Raw genomic sequence first — 23,597 nt, 5'->3', positions numbered from 1 at the left:
AACTTGCCCGCTAAGCATTTGATCGTTATGTCAGACGATTCAGCGGCAACAATTACATTTTAGCTGTGGACCCCCTTCAGTTCTTGTGTTCCTAATACAAAGTCAACAAGTCCAATCAGCTTTTATTCCCGTCTGGCCTTCCCTCATTCATCTGCAGCACTGCTCACTGCTGATTCATCACCTAAAATAAAAAGAAAGATATTTTAAAATATGGGAATTGAACCTGACCTTTCAATCTTCTTGGAGAGGATCATTGGTCAAGATTAACGCTTTTGGCCTTAAAGAAAGCTCATTCTAACACAGGCTTCGGATTGGGTTAGCACGAGGCCCAAAATTCCATTTCTTTCTATGTTTTGTTCACACAGCAGCCCACAGCTTTTGTTAAAAATTTAATATGCTCCTTGGCCCAGCTGGCGTTGTCCCTGAAGTTGTTAAGTTTGTCAATCCCATATCGGAAGTGTTAAAACGGATAAAGCTTACATAAATTCAAATATCATATTTCATTAGAATTAAATAAAGAAACCTCCCCGTACATGTACACACTGGCCTCGATGACAACGACCTGTGGTGGTCCTTAGGCACCCACGACAGTGGCATCTTATGGACCTACATAACTGCCCATGGCTATGACATTGGTAGGCTGGGCTGCTACTTAACCCATTTTCATAATCCAGTTAAAATTATTTGTTATTTTATTGCAAATAAATTCAAATACCAAAATGTATGTGGAGTGTTTGTATGGTATTCATTGTCTTATTTTTTCATAAAGTATGCTAAATTTGGAAAAATATGTAAGCATTTATATAATGTGGGCCACTATACGAAACTTGAATTATAACTCAAACACAAATATTTATACATCATAATTGAATTTCATAGGCATTATTTCACATTAATGTCATTAAAATGCATGAATGATATTTGATATGTCACTTACTAGATTTTATAAGAAGAGAAATTGGCCTTCATCACCTGGAAACTTCGGAAGAAGCATACTGAGAAATGGTTGGATATGATGAATTATTGCCCTTGTCCCTCAATAAGTTATGCTATACTATGGAATCCATTCGGAGAAGTTCAACAACCAATCCCTCGTTATTGGCCACAATGAGTTCTAAAAAAATTACCCTTTTTGAGAGATTGTCTACCGAAAAATTTACTGGAAGGAACTTCCAATCAACCATGTGGCAACCCAGGTCTGATTCTAGCCCCACCAACTACAATTCTCAGCATAGAACACAGTCTTTTATAAGTACCACAAGGACCACATCCCCAACTAGGGAAGATCATGAAGTGCGGTGCAAAAATTTGCACCATCTGTGCGAATTTTTGCTCACACAAAAGGTGCCGTGTGATGTGCGGTGCAATTTTGTGTGGAAATTTGCACCGCACATCGCACGGATTCGCACAAAAAATTGGAGGAAGTAGAAGAAGAGGAAAAGGAAGAGGAAGAGGAAGAGGAAGAAGAAGAAGAAGAGGAAGAAGAAGAGGAAAAAGAAGAAGAATAAAAAGAAGAAGAAGACGAAGAAGAGTAAGAAGAAGAAGAAGAAGAGGAAGAAGAAGAAGAAGAAGAGGAAGAAGAAGAAGAAGAGGAAGAGGAAGAGGAAGAGGAAGAAGAAGAAGAGGAAGAAGAAGAAGAAGAAGAAGAGGAAGAAGAAGAAGAAGAAGAAGAAGAGGAAGAAGAAGAAGAAGAAGAGGAAGAAGAAGAAGAAGAAGAGGAAGAAGAAGAAGAAGAGGAAGAGGAAGAGGAAGAGGAAGAAGAAGAAGAAGAAGAAGAAGAAGAAGAAGAAGAAGAAGAAGAAGAGGAAGAGATAGAGAGAGAGAGCAGAAGAGGAAGAGGAAGGAAGACTGAGTCTTCCTCTGTCGTCGTCTTCTTCTTCCTCTTCCTCTTGATGAGAGGGAAAGGTTGCAGATGGAGAGGAACAAGAATGGGAGAAGAGGGAACGTAGGGCTGGTGAATGGGATATCAAGGAGACGGCCGAGGAGTGCGAGCTTGAGGGATTCTCCTGGTTTGAATCTCAATCCGCTAATTTTTTCATGGTTTTTTTGTTTTTTTTTCGTTTAATCTGGTTTCGTGTTCTGATCTACCAGTCTGTGGCCATTGCAGAGGAAGATGGATCAGCGAAGATGATGGAGAGCGATCGATTTTGGGATCGAGGAAGCAAGAAGGAGCGAGATCGGGATAGATCTAGCCAGAGCAAGCGGAGAAGAGGCGACCGGCGAGAGGAGGGAGAAGAGAGCACGGACGAGAGCATCGACAAGGAGGAAGATGATGGCCATGAATCTGGTTCGGCCATGAAGTCGCTGCCGTCGCTGCCGCCATTCTCTCAGAGTACGTCGCCGGCGATGGTGGCCTTGCTGGTGAGCCACAACCTGCGGAAGATCTTCCCTTCAAAGGTCATGGTGACCTTCGAAGGAGTTGGTCTCTTCTCGTCCGAGCCCGGGAAGGATTGTTGCATGGCCAGAATGCCCATTGTATCGGTTGTTTTCTGTACCGATACAGCGAGAGACAGGTACAACGAGAGAGAGGGAGAGAGACGAAGACGAGAAGGAAAGCAAGGACAGTGAGAGACTCCAATAGCGAGAGAGAGAGACAGAATGGGGGAAATCCTTCATAAAATTCACACATTCGCACCACACAGAGGTCTGTGCGGTGTGCACTCCTCGGCGGTGTGCGAAATCCATTATCAATTGAAATGGCACATAACGCACAAAAAATTTTCGCTCACACAATTGGACCTTCCCTATCCCCAACTAGGAATGCTTAATCGATAATGTTATTTATATGTGTGGAAGATACAATCATCTATCAGCATCATGCTCAACTATAAATCTCCTAATCACCCAGTATAAATTATAGAGAAAAACATGAACGAAGATGACCAATGCATTGAAGATGAATAATATGTTGTGACGCACGACTTCATCAAACCTATTGAAGAGACATCTAATATTCATGATATACAACACTTCATCAACCACGACTTACTTATCCAACATGTATGTTTATTATCTATTTCTTTATTTGTGTACATTCAAAGCACTATAGGGTCATCATTGATAATGGATCGATCACTATCACTATTTCCCAGGAGCATTAAAATAAATCAAACTACTAACAAAAGCACATCCAACACCTTATCGGGCTGCATGGGTTCATTCTGAAATAACTCTCACACAACATTGCCAATTTAATGTACATACATGTTCTTATTCTGACAACGTATGGTAAGGTGTCTTACCCATGAAGGGGGGTATTGTTATTTTGAAATGTCTATGGTTATATGACACATACTACCCTTGACAAAAGGTTAACTCTTGCACCTTTATTCATGAAGCTAAACACATCATCATGAGACCATTTTTCCAAATGAGTAAGAGTAACTCATCGTCTCTAGTTGATATTCAACTCCAACTATTACCCCTACACCTCATCCTCAGAGTCATCCATGAAGAACCTGTTATGCAACTTCTGATATAAGTGACATTAACCATTATGGCACTGCCCACACATTACAAGTACCTTAGAAGTATGGCACCATGAGATTGTGCATTGACTCTCAAACCATGAATAAGATTACTATAAAGTATCATTTTCCTATACCCAGATCGGATGATATGATTGATATGCTAAGAAGAACTAAGCTATTATCTAAGATATATCTTTTCAACGGTTATTACAAGTATAAGTACACGATTACAAAGGAGACAATATAGATCTGGAAGATACCTTTATAAATAAAGGAAGGTCTTTGTGAGTGGTTAGTCTTGCCATTTAGACTCTCCAACACACCAAACACCTTCATGTGCATATTGACACACAATTTTTGTGAACTTCTGCGAAAATGAGTGGTCGTCTTCTTTTTAATGACATAATATTATACATACATGCCAGAGAAGAAAATCATGCACACCTTACACAAGTTTGTAGAGTTCTATAGGAACATCACTTATCCATTAGCCAGAAGAAGTGTGCATTATACCAAATGAAGACAACCTTTGGGTTTCATCATATCTGATGAGGGATAAGTGGTGGTTCCTACAGATGTATGTGCCATTTCAATTGTCCTATTCATCTAACAATATGTGATGTGCACAGTTTCCACATATTTGTGACATTCTACCTTCATTTTATCAATAAATTCAGACCTATCATGACCTCGATTACATATTGTGTCAAGAAAGGAGAATTTATAATGACCATGGAATCTCAAAGTACCTTCGCTGAAATTGAAACATTAGTCGCTCAAAGTACCTTGGCTGAATGTATAACAAGATGGTCGCTCGCGATATGCAAAAGCTTCTTCTCACTTGACCTGATAATGCCATGTAACTCACACTATTGTTCTTTGTTTCACTTACAAACTAAAGACATTGGTCAAAGAAAATACTTGGATATATCAACCCTAGTCCCATCTCTGTTAAGTTGTGGAGTGACAACAATATGATTTTTTGGACCTTCCTCAAATATCCAAAAATTCATTTGCTACCTATGTCGTCATCAATCGATTCTAAAAATGGCCCATTTTATTGCATGCCACAAAACGTCAGGCACTTTTCATATACTCACATTGTTTGTCTTCATGGTGTTCCCCGAAAAATCACACTTGAACATGAGGCCAAAGTTGTGTTTTTTTGGAAAACAATGTGGCGCTATATTGGGACTAGATTATAATATTCCACAAACCTCAATCCTGAAACATTACACATCTCATTCTATGTCCGTTAATAGATCATATTCATTATAGTTCATGTGTGATGGTTATAATCAAGACCATGAATGCAAGATCAGACTTAGTGACTTATGATGATATTATAATACAAATATCACTAATTTTAAAGCATGTGTTCTACATATTCCTATTCGAAAGATACTCAAGAAGGACATTGAAGCATCCTGATAGAATAACACTATGTAGCTGCACTCATATGATTAGTTTGGTCAATCTCGTAGCCATTAGAGTGAACACGCCAATGATAGATGGTGGGTGCTTTTTAGTGCTCTTTAGTGGTATTATAAGACACCAAAGTGTTCATAAGGTTGATTCACATCATGGTCTTGTAAGTCGTTATACATGAGACATGAAAGACGTATTGTGGATAAAAAAGTATACTTTGACAATGACATATTGTATGATGATATAATTAATTAAATATGGAATTCTAAACAATCTTAGTTTGGGTGCATCAATAAGTTCAGGAAGATGATTAGTGGTCAAGATGGAATCATATTCCTTGGCTATAAGAGGAGACAACTCAAGGAAGATGATGCGATGAAGTTCTTGGCCAAGGTAGTGAAATATCAAATATGAGTTATGTGATGATTTTGAATGCATTAGTACTAACTCAGATAAATAATAAGGGTCTGTAAATTGACCATGCCCTAATTTTTCCTTGGAGGAACTATACACACATGATAACAAATGATGGGCAAGTTCCATTAGTGAATTACTACATACTCCTTGGTATGTTCGAGATCACTAAGTGTAGCTTGGCAACCCACGTGTCAGAGACTGAACCTATCAATTGGGTAAAATTGATCAGACATTAATTAATATATGTTTAGAAGGCCAATTAAGGTTAATAAGCTACTAGAATCACTAATTAGACTCATACATGGGCCTAGAGGGTCACACACAATTGGTATTTTTGATGTTGAAATATATACATAAAGTTTGAATGTTTTATGAAAAATACCCACTTAGTATAAATAGGGGAAGGCTCTAGACAAAATTCACCTTGGCCATATTTGTTTAGGAGCATTTCCCTTCTTCTTCCTTCTCCCAATTGCTCCTCTCGACTCCCGATGTGATTGAGATGGTGTAATGACCACAATGGAGGGTGAACAGAGCTTGTCAATGCTAAGTAGGAGATTAAACATGCTGATGATTGTTTGGATACTTGCAGAGGCTGCACAGACGAGCAATTCCACATTACTCATTTCAGAATTCAAGGAGTCCCGGATGCAATCTATATTAAGGGGATTCATTTCACGATTTTGTTGATGTCATAAAGATTATGTTTTTATGAATTCAAATTTAAGAAATCAATATGCTCATCCATATTTCTGCCTCTAGAACCCAACATTTTGGGCAACGGGAGGTGGTAAACGTATAAGTCTTATTAATCTTCGTTATTATATTTTACATGAGTGACACATCTCATTTGGTTTCCTTGCACCACATGCTGATTTTCATAAAGCAGTTTATCAAATTGGTCAACATGATGAAGGCCTTTCCATATGCAAATGGTGATAAAACATGAAATTAAATTTCTCTCAAACCTCTAGAAGGAATAAAGCAACAATCATATGCTGATAGAAACTATGGCAGTCAACATTCATGCCCTTCCATGAGATAGATAAGCCAAAATTGAACTCCCCAACCATGTCTACAAGACCTTAGCAGACTCACACCTCATCATGGTTTGCCTTCATCTATTACAACTACCTCAACAATATGCAAATCGACATCCTTGAAGTGCTGACCCATTTTGTATCCTCTACAAAATTACTCCCAATTCTTATGTTGTAGACATTCTAATACACTATGGAGTCAACAATATTAACTTTACAGATCTTATCCCTCATCACAACAAACTCAAGATCCTGCACTGACCCTCAGATCATGTCCTTTTCTACAAGAAACAACACACGTGCTAGAGCTCTTTTTGCTAATTCCAACACCCATTGAGAAAGTTCAAGTAGATACCATTGCCAACCATTCTTTACATTAGTTATAATTCCAACTCTAAGTTTATCATGTCTCTTTGGTTTAATGAAGGTGCCAAGATTATATCCCATGATCTCCCAGACGTGGGGGTCCATGATTAACAGTACCAATCAGCTTTTAACATAGTTGTTTATGGGTTTATGAAGAATCGTCATCTTAAATCAGGCTGATCCTATGTCAACAACAAGGATGCCCCACACAGCCATCCCATTACGCTTTGATTCCATTGATAACACAATATCAAATGATTAATTTTCGGAAATTATCACTTTTTTTCCACATGATTAAGCATGTTGAAGTGAAAATTGGTCACTATCTGACACACTGACTTATTCAAATTCACACATTCATTTTATCACTTTAAAGTTTATATGTTGTCTACAAGATGTAATTGTTATACATAATTCTTGAGATGTGATGAATAAATTCCATTCTATGCATCAGCTGACATATTCTGTAAAATTTCTGATTTTTCATGAATTAATCGTGATTATGAAAATCAATAGCACCTAAAAGGTGATAGTAAAAAATAATGATTGCTAAAAAGAGGAAAAAGAGGAAAAAGAGGAGAAGCAAAACGGTTGCGGCCTAGGAGCGACCAGGCATCGACGCATGCACGCTGAAGCTACGGGTGCTAAGGTAGCGCCAAGGTCTGCAGTCACATGCAAAGGTAATCACAGCCGCTCCATGCCACTAAGCAAGTATATCATTGATCAGGTTTTGTGCGCATGGGAGGGAGCTTAATTTATTTTTTAGTAGTATTTATGCTCCACATTTATATCAGGCCGCCGTTTCTTATTTTATTCCATATGGGATAGGTTTACTTGCTCTTTCAAAGAAGTATATTGTGGGCCTATGGCCAAGGGAATACGGCCCACGAGCCATTCAGTAACAACCAAATAACCATAAGAGGAGAGCGGGCTTGTGGCATAACTAGCCCGAAACCTGTAGTAAAACAAGCTTATTTTAAATGATTGGATTTAATTGTGACTGTCGATTTTCTTTAAGAAGACCGAACAGGCAAGTTCAATTATCATTCTTTTGAATATATGTTTATCTCATTTAGGTGATGACACAAACAAATGATGAAGGGCCATCTCGAGATAAAAGCTGACTGGACCTTTTTGACAAGGATGCGGACCACCGAAACTTCACAGGGCCCATGGCTAAGAATTAATTATAGACGTTAAACCCTCTAAGATAGACATCGAATAGCCCAGGGGCAAGCTTGTTTTTTCCTATCCCTTGCTGCCGCCTCTGTCGCCAATGACCAAATTCTGGCAATGAGAAGGTGAAGCTTCATGCAATCATTTCTGGAAAACAACAGGGATTTGTCCCATATCGATGAGGAAAGTTCTCGGAGAATGTCTGATCTATAAAACCCTACTGGGAATAACAAAATTTTTTCATGCTTGTTGAAATTGAATCTGAGAACAAGAAACCGGAGAGTAAAATTCCTAGAGGACAGTAATGTCTTTTTTCTTCCTCTTGCAAACTCTCGGTCCAAGAGGTGACAGCTCTTTGACCTGACGAGAGAAGAAAGGACGCTGGGAATTGAGAAAAGGACAAAAGACTCACATAGAGGAAAACTCAGTTGGTGGAAGATCTGAATAACCTCCAAAATGGTATTCAGACTCAATTTGTGACTTGGTTGAATCTCCTCCAACATGGTAAGGAATTCAGATAAGCCAACATATACCCAAAAGTAGTATTTGAAAATTTATATGATTCTAAACAAACATAGGATATAAACACACTCCCTTAAAGGATGGATTTCACACCAGCGGTGAAAAACATTTGTTATGCGCATTTAATTAGACTGGTTGTCTGCATGGCCTTCCAATGAATTTTATTTGTCTCATTTCAAATATTTCTAATCCAATTAAAATATCTTCAAAATACCTAAAAACCATAACTAGTTACATGTCTTATTTAATTGATTACATTTTTATAAGTAAGCAAAAATAATCTGTGTTCTGCATGAAAAACATCATATAACTACTCTTATTCACTTCGGCATTTTCTCAAACACCTTATACCATAAGTCTTTATTAAAAAATTATTCAGTATTTCTACTATAATTTTAATTCTAAAAAGGATAAAAATTATCTTAATTCTCTAATCTATATATACATTCTCATGATATAACTTTTCAGCTTTGAATAAAATCAGTAGAGTTATATTTATTTATAAAAACTTACATAAACTCTCTCTTCCCCGTAGAAATTTCAACAAACACTTAGCGAGGTCTTCCATTTTCATCAATTGTGGTTTTATTTTCAGTTGCTTCTTGTTAATCTTCATTACTTCACTATTTTCAGACATACCCTACCAAGTTTTCCTATCTGGAATTGAACCAATAATAATAATACAATTTCCGATCAGTATTATTATTATAAAATATTTTATCCATATATAATAAATCACTAACTGATAACATCAAGTTAGGTCAATACAATTATGCTTTTACACTTCTCTTTTACAACATATTTTTACATTTCCACTAGAATTATTCACCATTTAATAGACTTTTGACCCCTTAGATTTTATAGACTCCAAGAACAAAATTGTGAATTTGCAATACAAATAGTAGGAAAAGAGAAACCTATGCCATCTAATGGATAATAATAAGAGTCCCAATACATGAAAAACCCACTGTAGAAGCCCATTCAATTGTGAAACTAACTCATAATTTGTCAGAAATCCACTTGAATCTAAGGGGTCAAGTGGGGTTAGTCTCAAAAGTCTATAAAATTTACAAAAATAGAGCTTAAGATAATAAATCATAGATATACAGAACTTAGGTAAATAAAATGGTGAATTTGAGATACGAATAGCAGGAAAGGAGAAACCTATGCCATCTAATGGATAATAAGAAGAGACCCAATACATAAAAAACCACTGTAGAAGCCCATTCAAACCTCCTTAAGGATCAAGTCAACTAAAGGCAATAATTGTGAAACTAACTCACAATTTGAATTTGAAAGAATGTTTTCAAATATGGGAAGGAGGAAATGTGAATCAAGGCTGTAAATCAAGTAATTCTAGCCCTCCAAACCCTTTGAATTAAGTCCAATGGGTGGGAGAGTTCGGGCACTTCTATTTAATCTCTTCTCCCCTCTCTTTGTATCTCATCTTGGATTTGTGCTCCCAAATTGTTGTTGGAGGCCTAGTGCATTAGATTTCTTTGATCCAATCTTTTTCTACAATAGTGTGGGAGAGAGATTTCAAGGGTGATCAAGATTCTTGGAGAAACAACACCACTTGGCCCTTGGAACAAGTGACAACAAGGTTTGTGTGATCTCCTGAATATTTGATTTGAATTTTTTTCACCATTTTCTCTAGTTAGACATTCCAGAGGATAGCCTGGACTTCAAGACTTCCAACACATTAAACGAGATTAAAAAGGTCTTCATGTAGTAAAATTTACAGGGTTTTCCTCTACTACTCGTTTCTACCGGAAGTTCACTACAAGAAGTATGGCCTAAGGTTGTATTTGTCCATAAAGTTTAATTATTACCCTAGAAAATCAACACTCTTAAAAAAATAATACATTATTAGAAACGACATAAATATTTATTTCATTTATTTAAAACAGTTTTGACAAGGTTTTCATTATTTAGTTGATTTGCTCTTTTGAAAAATAGTTAAAAATATAAAATACCTAAATAAATGAATTATAATTTATTCTATCATTACTTGCTCCTTGTCAATTTAACCCTTTGTTACCTATTCTAAGGAAAATTTTAGAAATATTGTTGCATTAATGAGAGCCTTAAAATGACTTATTTAACACAAATTCTGGTTTATCACAGAGTCAAGACTTGAACAAGTTCCTCATAAGGTAATCTGATTATCTTCTGATTTAATGAATAATTTAGAACTGATTTCAACTTTTGCTGCACGAAAATAATTCAATCAAGCCGAAGAACTCCACACATTTTTTATAAATCGATAATATGAAAAAAAATTAGAACCCCTTTGGAGATATAAATAAATAAATGATCCATATATCTGTATTCCTTTATACCAGGGAAAAATACTAAATTGAAATGAAATAGGTAAGAACATTATGTAAAATAAAAACTACCATCTTGGGCTTGGATAGTACTTCTTTTCTAAGCCTCATAATGGATTATTTAAATAGTTTCCTTTTTATGCATACTTTAATGATGAAATCGCTGCAAACCTAAATATAATATTATTTTTCAAAGGATCAACAATGGAAGTGAAACGTGACTTTTATAAAATTTAGAGAAAACAGATAATTCCTATCTGTGTGTTTCTATTCCCCATAAATCTTATCATTATCCTTTAAAATGAGTCCAGGGCACTTTGAAAAAATATGTTATTCACCATCTTTCTACTCTAACAGGGTTGCTCCATATGGCTGATAACATGATAAACTAAATTAGATTTTCATAGATTTTAGATGTTTTGGTATTATTAATTTAGAATTTATCATGTTAATACTCTAATTAACTAAATATTTTATGCACTAGGTATAAATTCTAACTTTTGCACATTATGGTTATTTTTTACTAAACTCCTTGACTTCTTTGAAGTCAAGAAATTTTAGTACTGATGAATATTCTATAGTTTCACATGTTCAGAATTTTACAGGAATGAGAAGATGGTAACTCTTAAAGAGTTGGAGGATTTTTGTGAGCTTAGTGATTCTACAAAGAGGCTTGAAAGGATCAAGTGGAGTTGTGGACCTTTAAAAGAGAATCTGAGGAAGATGGGCCACTACCTGACCTGTCCATTAGGCTGTCAAAATCCTTATAAAGAAAGAAGCTAAAGATTACAAGGGGAAGCTCCCAACCAATGGAGAAAAAGAGGCAAAATGGCAAGAAAAGATAAAAGAAAATGCCCAAAAGGATATTTTAGTAATTCTCCTAATATAAAAATAAAATTTTTATCCCTCATTTCCCCTCATTCCAAACGTGCTCTAGCAAGTGGCTGGCCAGCAAACCAAGGCATTTTTCAGAATCCAAGTTGTTTAACCTGCTTAATGTAAGCTTATTGATGTTTTCTCTTATTCCCATATCTTGTTTGCATTGAAAAACATCTGATCCTGGAAAAATATAAGGATCCAGACTTGAGAGGAAGCATTGAAAGCTCAGTGAACTTGCATTGAGGTTTGAGGATCTTAAATCTCTATTTTCTCCATCATTATCCATCCATTCACCCTTAAAATCCATCATTTTCCCACTCTAAACACTCATTTTATCTACTTTATCTCTCTAGAATATGTTATTTATCTAACTAGACCTTCATCCATATCCCTTGTTCATCCCCTCAAAATTTCATAAAAAATCTCCTTCATTTACACCTTCAAATTCCCTCTCAAACTCTCTCTACACCATCTCTTCATTTTCCCTCTCTATTTCTTCATTTTTTTTCTCTCTCTCTTCTCTCAGATTGACCTTTTCTCTCTCTAAACATGTTTATTTCTCTCTCTAAAATATCTCCCTATCTCTCTCTATATCCTCAAGCATCCCCACTGCAAATCCCAAAAAAATTGCATTTGAATATCAGTTTTATCCTTTCAAAACTCAAATGTTTCCTCTCCTAGCCACCATCATGCGGTGCTTGTGTGGCAAGGACAGCCCTCTGCCTGCCGTGCGGTGCTTGCACACATGACCGCAGGGCACAGGGTAGCCCTGTGCAGGACTTAGCCAAATCGGCTAAGTCCCGACTATTGGGTTAATCACAATAGGGTTTAAAGCCCATTTGGCTAAGTCTTCACTTAGCCAAATTGGCCTGAACCTTAGTGGGCTGACCCACTAAGGCCAGCCCTATACGGACCACACCAGACCTGCCGAGCCATCTGGTCCACCGCCGTCGCGGCCGCCGCCACCACCGCTCTGCCTCCGCCACAGCCGCCACCATCGCTCCACCACCGCCGCTCCACCACCGCTCTGGTGCCGCTGCCATCGCTGCTCCACTACTACCACAGTCGGCGATCACCGGAGCAGGTAAATTTTATATTTTTAGTATTTCAAAATTATTTAAAAAATCAATAAAACTCAGAAAACATAGACAAAATTATTTTCTGCATTTGAAAATTCCAAAAAAATTAGAAAAAATCCACGAAATTCATATAATCAATTTACAGTCATTTAAAATCAAAAGTGAATTCTAAAAAATCTCTAACTCTCATTTTTAATATTTCTAGTGGTTTTTGGTGTAAATTAAAGTCTAGAAAATTCTAAAAATATTTATTTTCAATTTATTTTTTTAAGACAAATTAGGAAAACTAGTGTAGTTATATTTCTTGTGTTTTTCGTTGTATTTTGGCTTAAATTTAAATCATAGGAAGTTATATTAACTACCTAAAAATATAAAAAAATCCCAGAAGTTTTATTTTTCACTTTTAATAACATTGTCTTCATCCCAAGCTTGAGAAAAAATTCTGAAATTAAATTTCTGCCTCCCTGTGGATCGACTCCTTGCTTTCGCTAGATTAATTATAGAGTATTTAAGTGGAAAATTTTCATAAAACCTGGACTTATCAATGGCCTAAGTCTGAATCAAAACAAGGACATAAAACCCCTAAATTTGGACTTATCAATGGCCTATCTGGTACCCTCCATAGTTAAGACTTATTCAGATATAGATCAATAATCCCTTCTCTAAGCCCAGAAAATTGTTGTTGAACTTTCTTCTTTTTCATCCAACATTATGTTCACATTTACAGGTCAGACGTTCATGGTATTGTTGATGCTTCCCTTTTTCAATCCACCATAGATATGTTTTCCCTTTTTCAATTTCCTAATTTATATCCCAGAATCAAAGTTATTTTAAGGTCAATATTAAAAAACGTTAAGAAAAAATGTTAAAATTCATTATTGAATTTCAGGTATCAATTATATTTTTCAACTTTAAAATGACTATGCTTTGTTATCCGAATTAAACTTTCAGATTTTATTTTAAGCTTATTAAGGTTGTATCTAAATTTGGATCAATATATACAATGATATTGTTAAGTGGGTCACACTTTAATCATCTCTTAGATTGTGAATATAATGATTTTCAAAATCAGTCCACATTGTGAATAATAAACTCTTAATTTATTCTAGAGTTTAACCATCAGACGTGCTATACTCTGACCTCAGTTTAAAAAATTATTTAGACCTATATTCATGGGAAATCCCACAAGCTATTTAATGCAACAGTTAAGTAATTTAATGAAAGCAATATATAGAATCCTCTTTTTCTTAGCATTGTAAAAGTTACGAAAAAGTATTTATTTAGCGAATGTATGATTCGCAGTAACAAAACTATAATTTTAATTTGTGGTTAAATTTTAGTTAGTGAATATCCGATTTAAATATATTGAATTTCATTTATGTAAATTATCAAGTTACTAGGAATGTCTATGATGTTATACGTTCAGTTTCAATTATGAAAAAATATTGCATTATAAAACATTATATAGTTAAGATTTAAAATTAAATCATATAAGAGCATAATTTTATTCATTTATAAGAATTACACATCGGATATTTCTTATATTCTTGAAACAAGAACACCAATACACGATTTTGAAAACAGATGGATTAATTAGTGTTTTGAGTTTTTTAATTCTCTAGAACTATAAAAGAGAGAAAAATAAAACTAATATGTATCTTCAATTGATAGAAAGGTCTCCAAATGCTATCAAGTAGTATTAATATATTCGTGGCTCTTCCTATACAACTCGATAATATGAATATAACTCTTTCAAGCTGATAAATTCAATCAGTTGATTCTACATAACTTGGGCACTTTGGTTTGACATGCTTTATTCTCACATATCCTAAATAATCTTATATGACTACTGACATTGATTGAACATGTACTTGATCAATTCATAATTTTATTGGCGTTTAGGCTATTCAATATAAAAGGAATTCTTAGAAAATGCGGACGCATTAATGAATTTATATTCAATATTTTATAATTGTGAAAGTTGTTTTAACTCCTAAGTGGAACATGTTTGCAAGCAACTTAGATGGTGGAGTCATGAAGGCAGATGATGGTTTGTATAGGGACTTAAAATTTTAACTAATTCCATTATGGAAAGAACTGTGTTAGGTTTACAATATGTAGAAACTCAGCTCCATGGCTTCGTGTTGAATGATTGATCTCTATCAAAACGAATTAATTTATCAAATAACGGGTGCTTTCAAGCCATATTTTCTTGCCGTCCCCGGTGCATTGATGGACGTCAAAGATTCAAACGACAACAGCATTACAGCGCTTTAAATATAAGTATATTTACTGTGCTTGAAAGAAAATCACACTGCTAGAAAATCTTTCGGCGCAGATATATCGTAAGAAACTACAGCGATCTGATATATGTTTTCGCGATCCATAATAATATTTTAATACCGTTTCACGACAGACAAAATTTACGAAAGAGTCACTTAACAAAGGACCTACTTATGGTTGGAGGGACAAATTAAATAATATAAACAGATTTGTTAAAATTGATTGATTGATTCCTTTTCAAGCAGAGGGCTACACCGAAGTCAAGGAGGAAAACTCAATCAGATCGTTTTATGATTACTGACCACATGATAGCAGGAAATCTAATTGAAAACCTTTACTTATCTTACCCATGATTCATCGTCAGGATGGATCACCTCAACTGCTACCACTTCCGTCACGGCTCTTCCTCTGTCATGACTGCTGGTAGGTAGAGTGAGATTGACACATGGATAGCCTCGTTGTCCTCCGGGAGGTGGAGAGAGGGTGTTGTTCCGATGTATTAATAGAACGTCAACCTAACCGCTTTCTCATCCTCCCATACGCGATGTACAGGCAGAGAATCTCGACTGAAGTCAACGCTTGTTCGGCATTTACCGGCCCCACTACGACTCAGTCACTCTTTCACTACCCCTGGCACAGCTGTCCAGTTTTATTATCCGTTTGAGAGAGAAAGTTGCACAGAAAGAGAGATAGATAGATAGATAGATAGATAGATAGATAGATAGATAGATAGATAGATAGATAGATAGATAGATAGATAGGGAGGGATAGACAGATAGATCCGTTTGGCTTTGCCATTCAGGAAGTTTATTGACAGGACTCTACCATGACAAAAAAGTTAGCAAAGAAAAGATAGAGCACAAGATGTACTAATACAGAGTGACATGTATAAGTTTTGGGGAAGATAATGAATATCTTTAAAAACCCAGAGTTTTTTTAAGAAAGAAGATAGATAGAAAGAGAAAGTTGAACGAATTAGAGAATGCGAATTGACCGACATAAAGTCAAGGAAAGAATGAGAAATGTAGAAAGAAAGATATGAGCATTGAAGTGGGTGAGTGAGCGATAAATTGGTGCACATGCCCAGAGGAGAAACTTTTAAAGGTCGATCGCAAGATAATCTCGCAATCCGGCGACAGCCAACTTGTTGTGACTTACATAATTGGTTGGTGAAATAATTCGTGGCAACTAAAAGATGGAAATCAAGATGATTAAAATTAGAACCATGGACACCGATTCTCTTTTTCGTCCTGCTGGAAAGCAATGCCATCATTGCAATGCCGGCCGTAAATGTGGGTAACAAATAAAAGAAAAAATACAGTATGGTTTGAGGATGGTTCGAAAGTTGAGATCATGGAAACAATTAATTTTTTACGATAATTTCGTTTCCCCCCTCAGAAAATGGTGCAGCCCTGTACGGGGTCTGCGAAGACAATTGTCTGACCATTGCAGTGATTACAGCAAGCAGGAAGAGCATGGTGTTCCTTCTTCTCTTCTTTTTTCTCATCCTTCTTCTCCTCTTTCTTCTCGACTTTCTTCTCGTCCTTCTTCTCGTCTTTCTTCTCTTCCTTCTTCTCTGGGGGTTTGTACACACCGACGCTCTGAATGATCGCTGGCCGGACCTTCCGTAGTTGTGTGGCGACGCGAACTGGGTCGACTTCTCCGATAACCGTCACCATGCCCTTCTCGCCATCGATCATTACTTGGTCTATGCCTGAGGCCGTGGCATCTAATTTCAAGGCCAAATTTCCAGCGGGGCAGAGGAAGCAAAGGTTGCAGAGTACGTTGACTTACCTTCAAGCTTAGCGATGGCCCTGAAAATAGCTACCTTGCACTTGCTGCAGTAAATGGAGATCTTGAAGTCCATCTTCTGAACCTGCATGATTTCTCAGTACAAAAAAAAACTTTAGAGGAATTCAGAAGTTTCATGTGGGAGAAATGGCGTCGTTTTGTAGTTCCACGATTTTCTCACCGGCATTGTTGCCTCGCTGTAGAGAATCTAGGCAACCCTGATCAGATGAGAATATTGTGAAAGCTTGTATCTCCACTCTTTCTCTACTCCCCCCCCCCCCCCCACCCTACTCTTCTTCCTTTCCCTCTCTTAAATTCTTCGATGGGGCGCTCTATTTCTGCTTCCTCTCCCTCTCCCTCTCGCTCGCCCTTTTTCCTTCTCCATGCCTATCGCCTTGTTTGCCCTCATCTTTCTTATTTCCTCCGCCTTTCTCTTTCAATGTCACCATCTCAGCGCCTGTGGCGTTGGCGCTCTATTATTCTCTCTCTCTCTCTCTCTCTCTCTCTCTCTCTCTCTCTCTCTCTCTCTCTCTCTCTCTCTCTCTCTCTCTCTCTCTCTCTCTCTCTCTCTCTCTCTCTCTCTCTCTCTCTCTCTCTCTCTCTCTCTCTCTCTCTCTCTCTCTCTCTCTCTCTCTCTCTCTCTCTCTCTCTCTCTCTCTCTCTCTCTCTCTCTCTCTCTCTCTCTCTCTCTCTCTCTCTCTCTCTCTCTCTCTCTGTCTCTGTCTCTCTCTCTCTCTCTCTCTCTCTCTCTCTCTCTCTCTCTCTCTCTCTCTCTCTGTCTCTGTCTCTCTCTCTCTCTCTCTCTCTCTCTCTCTCTCTCTCTCTCTCTCTCTCTCTCTCTCTCTCTCTCTCTCTCTCTCTCTCTCTCTCTGTCTCTGTCTCTGTCTCTCTCTCTGTCTCTGTCTCTGTCTCTCTCTGTCTCTGTCTCTGTCTCTCTCTCTCTGTCTCTGTCTCTCTCTCTCTCTCTCTCTCTCTGTCTCTGTCTCTCTCTCTCTCTCTCTCTCTCTCTCTCTCTCTCTCTCTCTCTCTCTCTCTCTCTCTCTCTCTCTCTCTCTCTCTCTCTCTCTCTCTCTCTCTCTCTCTCTCTCTCTCTCTCTCTCTCTCTCTCTCTCTCTCTCGTTCTCTCTCTCTCTATCTATATATCTCTCTTCCTCTCTCTCTGTCTCTGTCTCTCTCTCTCTATCTATCTATCTATCTCTGTATCTCTCTCTCTTTCTATATATATATATATATATATATCTATATATATATATATATATATATCTATCTATCTCTGTATATCTCTCTCTCTATATATATCTATCTATCTATCTCTCTCTCTCTGTATCTCTCTCTCTATACCTATCTATCTATCTATCTATCTTTGTATCTCTCTCTCTCTCTATCTATCTATCTATCTATCTCTGTATCTATCTCTCTCTCTATCTATCTATCTATCTCTGTATCTATCTATCTCTCTATCTATCTATCTATCGATCTATCTATCTATCTACCTATCTATCTATCTATCTATCTGTCTGTCTATCTATCTGTCTGTCTATCTATCTATCTATCTATCTATCTATCTATCTATTTATCTATCTATCTATCTATCTATCTATCTATCTACCTACCTACCTACCTACCTATCTATCTATCTATCTCCGTCTAGTTATCTATCTCTCTCTTTATCTATCTTTCCCTCTTCCTCACTCTCTGTATCTCTCTCTCTATCTATCTTTCTATCTTCCTCGCTCTTTCTATCTCTCTCTCCACGATTACCCCTTAAATCCTTCAAAAGTCTCTTCTCCTGTCGCCTTCACTACCCTTTCACGCATATCTTCCTCCCCTCTTCGTACTTCTCTATTTCTTTTATTTATCTCTATTTTCCTCTCCCTCTAACCCCAATCTGTGTCTGCATCTCTTACTCTCCTTTTCTCTGGCTATTTATTTTCCATCTAACCGTCTCTCACTCTATCTACATTTTTCTCCCTTACTGATCAAGGCTCCAACCAAATCTCTAAAAAATTGCACGGCGTCTGAACTGTTGGGAAGTTAATGGCTTAAAGAATTCATTAAAAATATGTTTCATTCATCGCTATTTAAATTAATATTCTTGAAAGAAAGTCTTCATTTAGAGTCCAGTTTTTGTGATGTTGCTGAGGTTTACCTTTTGTTGATGCTGATTAAATCATAAGCATCTCTTATTCATGTTTACAAGGGTTGATTCTGATTTAGTCGTTGGTAATGTTCTATAGTTCTAAATACATATGCTATAAATATAATACATAAATTTGATCAACATATCTCTACCTTTTTGCCTTCATTTTATCGTAGTCATGAACACTTGTTATAGATTTTATGCTTTTGACTTTTTAAAAAAGTTTTCATCCCCATGATGAAAGTATTTCTCTGTCTAATTTTAAAATTTTCTGTATCACTTAAAGATTCTTTTGTATTGCTATGCCCAATGTCTATATCTCTCTACCTATAAAAAAACTTTCTGAGTGGGTATTTGTGCTTCACTCTAGTGTATAGTGCAATCTTTATTTCACATTTATTTTCTTCAGTGTTCCTATCCTATTATCTTATCATAAATTTCTATGAGAAGCAACAACCTCCTCATGATGTCCCTTTGGATTTCAGTGATCTCTGATAATGTAAGGACCTGAAATAAAATGAGTGGGAGGGATATGCGAGTATTATGAGGTGATAAAAATGATGGAAATATATGTGGCCGGCAAGCCAATCACACATTCCACATCTCGTTCCATATTCATTAATAGAACATATTCATTATAGTGCACGTGTGATGCGTATAATGTAGTCCATGAATACATGATCGGACTTACTGAATTATGATGAGATCGTAATACGGAGATCACTAGTCTTTAGGCATGTGTTCTAAACATTCCTATTCAAAGGATACGCGAGAAGGACATCGAAGTATCCGGATAGAATAGCACTATCTAGCCTCACTCATATGATGAGTATGGGCCTGTCCCGTAGCCATTAGTGTGGCGACACTAAGGATAGATAGTGGGTGCTCTTTAGTTGAAAGAGTTCATTGAATTGATCCGTACGAATCCCTGAATGGTATTATACCGAACTGTCAATCAGGTTGACTCACGTCACGGTTGTGTAAGTGGTCCTTAGACCTGAGACACCAAAGACGTCTTGTGGATGGACGGTTGTACTTTGGCTATGGCCAACGAGTCTCTAATCATGGGATTCTAAACGGTCTTAGTTCGGGTGCATCAAGAAGTACACGAAGATGATTGAGTGGTCAAGATGGGATCGTCCACCCTCGGTATAAGAGGTGACAGCTCAAGGAAGACGATGCAACGAAGTCCTTGGCCAAGGCAGTGAAATATCGGAGAAGAGTTCTCAGATGATTTCCGAATGCATCAATACTAACTCGGATGACCGATTAGGGTTTGACAGTTGACCATACCCTAAGTCGTCCAAGGAGCGTCAAGTGGATGAGGGATTATACATTCACGGTAACCGATGATGAACAGGTTCCATGAGTGAGTCGATACACACTCCTTTGTATCTTCTAGGACACGAGGTATAGCTTGGCACCCCACGTGTCGGAGTCTCGACCTATCGATTGGGTTAAATCGATCCGACATTAATTAATCTATATGATGATATAGTTAGTTAATTTGGAAGGCCAATAAAGGTTATTGGGCCGCGGAAGTCGTTAACTAGACTGATACATGGGCCTAGAGGGTCACACGCAAATGGTCTTTCAGACGTTGGAAGATATGCTTAAGTTTTGGGGATTTTTATGAAAAATACCCACTTAGTATAAATAGGGGAAGGCCTTGAACGAAATTCACCCAGGCCAGAATTGTTCAGGGACCTGTCCCCTTCTTCTCCACCCTCCCCACACCCCCTCTCCATCTCTGATGTGATCGGGACGACGTAACGACGCCGACGGAGAAAGAACGGGGCTCGTCAACGAGAGGGAGGGGATCCGACGCACCGAGGACCGTGTGGATACGTCTAGAGGCTGCACACTTGAGCAGCTTGACTCGTCTCGCTCTGGGATCGAAGTAATCACGGATGCGATCCATGAAAAGTTACTTCGTTCAATGTTTTTTATCGATGTCGTTCGATTCGCAAAGAGTCTTCAGCTGCGCATCGTTTTGTTCTGTTCATCCATCTCAAGGCCTATAGAACCCAACAAAAAATGTGCTAAAAGTGGTATTATTAGTTATTTATTATTATTTATAAAAATCATAATCCTTGCATGTCATACATTACAAGAAAGGCCAGGGTATGAGGGCTAGATACTGAGAAAATGTTTTCTACAACCTATGTGATACACCAAATTGTGCCAAATAATCACACAGAATATAATCCTAAATCCTCCAGAGTCTGTTTCATTTCACAAGATTGTAAAGAGGTTAAGTGACGAACTCAAATTAGGGTGCTAATTTGACATTTATATTTGAGTTAATCATAAATAATATATAAAACGTTACTCATAAATAATATGACTTGTAAGTGATGAGTAAGGGTCATCTCCACAATGAGTGGATCTTAAGGGAAATAGCTTTCTGTATAAGAAAATTTTAAGATGATGAGTAGGGATACATATAGCATAAGAGATAGTCGTAGGATGAAGACGGTGATCAGAGAGAGAGTAAACAACTATTTAATAAGAATAAGATGAGTATTACACAAGTGGATTGTGAATGAAGCGAGTGAAAATAAGAGAGTAGGCTGAAGGAAAACGTGAAGAGGTGAAGATTAGACGAGATGAGAACTAAGGAGAAATGATAATAAGAAATATATGATATAGGTTTAATATCAAAATTAGGGTTTAGTATAAGATAGGAGGGTTTAAAGGGGAGACATGATAGAGATGATGGAATGACACATGGTGATGAAGGTGGTGGAGTAGGAATTGAGTGATGAATGAGATGGAGGATGATAGTGGTCTAGGTTTTCTTAGAAAAATAAATATTGAAGCATGTGAAGAGATCTTGACAGGTGGATGATATATGATGTAGGTGGAAGATGATACATGACTTAGGTGGTAGATGATGATAGATGACGATGGATGGTGATGGATGATGGTGGATAGTGATGATGGAAATGGATATGATCTACCTAAGTGAATGTGTCGGAGTATGACCAATGTAAAAATAGAGACTAACCTTAGATTCATATGTTCTGCCTGGATTAAGATGTCTTCCTGATGTAGAGAAGCATACCCACTTCTCTGTTGACCTTCTCCAATCACTCAAGACACCAAAAACACTCTCAATGGACCTTCAAAACTTCACTTCATATCAATATACCTTTATGGGAGGAAGAAAGCTTAAAGATAGAATTTACAGAAATCTGAGGATATATTTATAGATACAATCATTAAAGGTACACTCAAAATCTCAGCCTGAAATTCCTTATAGATCGTCAGATATCACAATTTGAATTTGGATTATTTTCAGTCCTCTGATTTTCTCTCCCCTTTGATTTCGAACACCAGAAAAAGGGAAAGAGCCATTAACTAATTCCAAAAAATACATATTAATTAATAATAAATGTTATAAAGATATATATTGAATTTAGAAATGAAAATGTTTTTGGCATAGTGCCAAAAAATTCAGGAAAAATCAAATTCTAACTCAAAAACTTATTTTCTTTCAGAATATGACATTATTAAAACCATTAATAATATCTTAAAAATAAAAAATATCGATCATTTTAGTCTTGTTAAAACACATATATAATCAATTTAATGCAAAAAAACAAGTAAATATGGTCATCTTAACCTACTAAAAAATGTGTATTATCAGTAACCAGCCACCTATCTCAAATGAAGATCTGCAAATGTTCCTGAAAGATAACTCTTAATTTTCAAGCTTCCTGTTGCACAACCAATCGAGTATTATCCTTCACGATTCTAGACATCTTTGCTATATGTCTCTTTTTGTATTGTTTGTCTCTATCTTCATTGATTGCCTAAGATCTTCATTAATATTCTCCTTTTTAACTTTAATTTTATGGCCATACGTGGCAGAATTTTTTGTCATTCCTCTCTAGGTTTTCCTTTGTGATTTTTTCTAGCCTGTAATACTATTTTCATTTCCTCTTGTTGCTTATGGTTCACATGTTCTCCTCTAGTAAGAATGTTCTTATGCCCTATAGGTACAACATTATGATGTGGGACACAAAAAATGGAATTCGTGAAATTAATATATTAACACAAATATATTATTAATCACATGTTCTTTGAGGGTGATCCAAATTTGGTTTAATCCTATAGAAGGGGACTAAGACAATGGAGCATGTATTTAACAAAAACACTTTGGCAATATTTACGATATTCCTAACTTAATGGAAATAGGATATTTGAAATGATCAACCAAAGTTTAGCACATGGAAATTCTGAAGTAAACAATCTCTCAGAGAAAATTAACCATTATCATGATCCACAATTATCTCAAAGTTAAGGTGTCACGAGGTACCTCCGAGACGGGAGCCAATAGCTTGAATGTTCTGATGTTTAATGGACTTGATTGGTGTTGATCAGCAGCTCCACTAGTGGATGTGAATAACAAGAGGAGAAGGTGGTAAAACAGATAAAAGGGAGTGTGAGATTTGATTGGCACGAGAAGATGTTGATGTGCAACGTGAAAGGGGTGGAGATGAAGTGTGGAAAATGATTTACAAATTGGATGGGATAAGGCGTGGAAGTTGATGAAGTTAAGCATAATGGAGACAATGAGAACTAGATGGAGATGATGGGGTGAGATGAAGAGGTGTGTTCAATGATGGGGATGATGGGGATAAGATGCTAGGAAAATGATGGAGATGATA

At 36.8% G+C, this 23,597-nt stretch overlaps 2 protein-coding genes across 2 annotated transcripts; one reads left to right on the top strand and one right to left on the bottom strand.

Annotated features, from left to right (window-relative positions):
- The first annotated feature begins 1,658 nt into the window (after positions 1 to 1,658).
- Positions 1,659 to 2,931, top strand: LOC144714657 (uncharacterized). The gene is made up of 2 exons (XM_078589439.1): positions 1,659 to 2,009; positions 2,108 to 2,931. The coding sequence occupies exons 1-2, from the start codon at positions 1,913 to 1,915 to the stop codon at positions 2,566 to 2,568; spliced, it is 558 nt and encodes a 185-aa protein (XP_078445565.1). The 5' UTR covers positions 1,659 to 1,912; the 3' UTR covers positions 2,569 to 2,931.
- A 13,255-nt stretch (positions 2,932 to 16,186) lies between these two features.
- Positions 16,187 to 17,181, bottom strand: LOC144714307 (heavy metal-associated isoprenylated plant protein 43-like). Its single transcript, XM_078589028.1, has 3 exons — positions 16,963 to 17,181; positions 16,785 to 16,866; positions 16,187 to 16,704 (listed from the first exon to the last, which is right to left on the bottom strand). The coding sequence occupies exons 1-3, from the start codon at positions 16,966 to 16,968 to the stop codon at positions 16,385 to 16,387; spliced, it is 408 nt and encodes a 135-aa protein (XP_078445154.1). The 5' UTR covers positions 16,969 to 17,181; the 3' UTR covers positions 16,187 to 16,384.
- Positions 17,182 to 23,597: the final 6,416 nt, after the last annotated feature.

The sequence above is a fragment of the Wolffia australiana genome, chromosome 17, assembly GCF_029677425.1.
Source record: "Wolffia australiana isolate 7733 chromosome 17, ASM2967742v1".
NCBI lineage: Eukaryota > Viridiplantae > Streptophyta > Magnoliopsida > Alismatales > Araceae > Wolffia > Wolffia australiana.
This window is presented reverse-complemented; position numbering and strand designations above follow the sequence as displayed.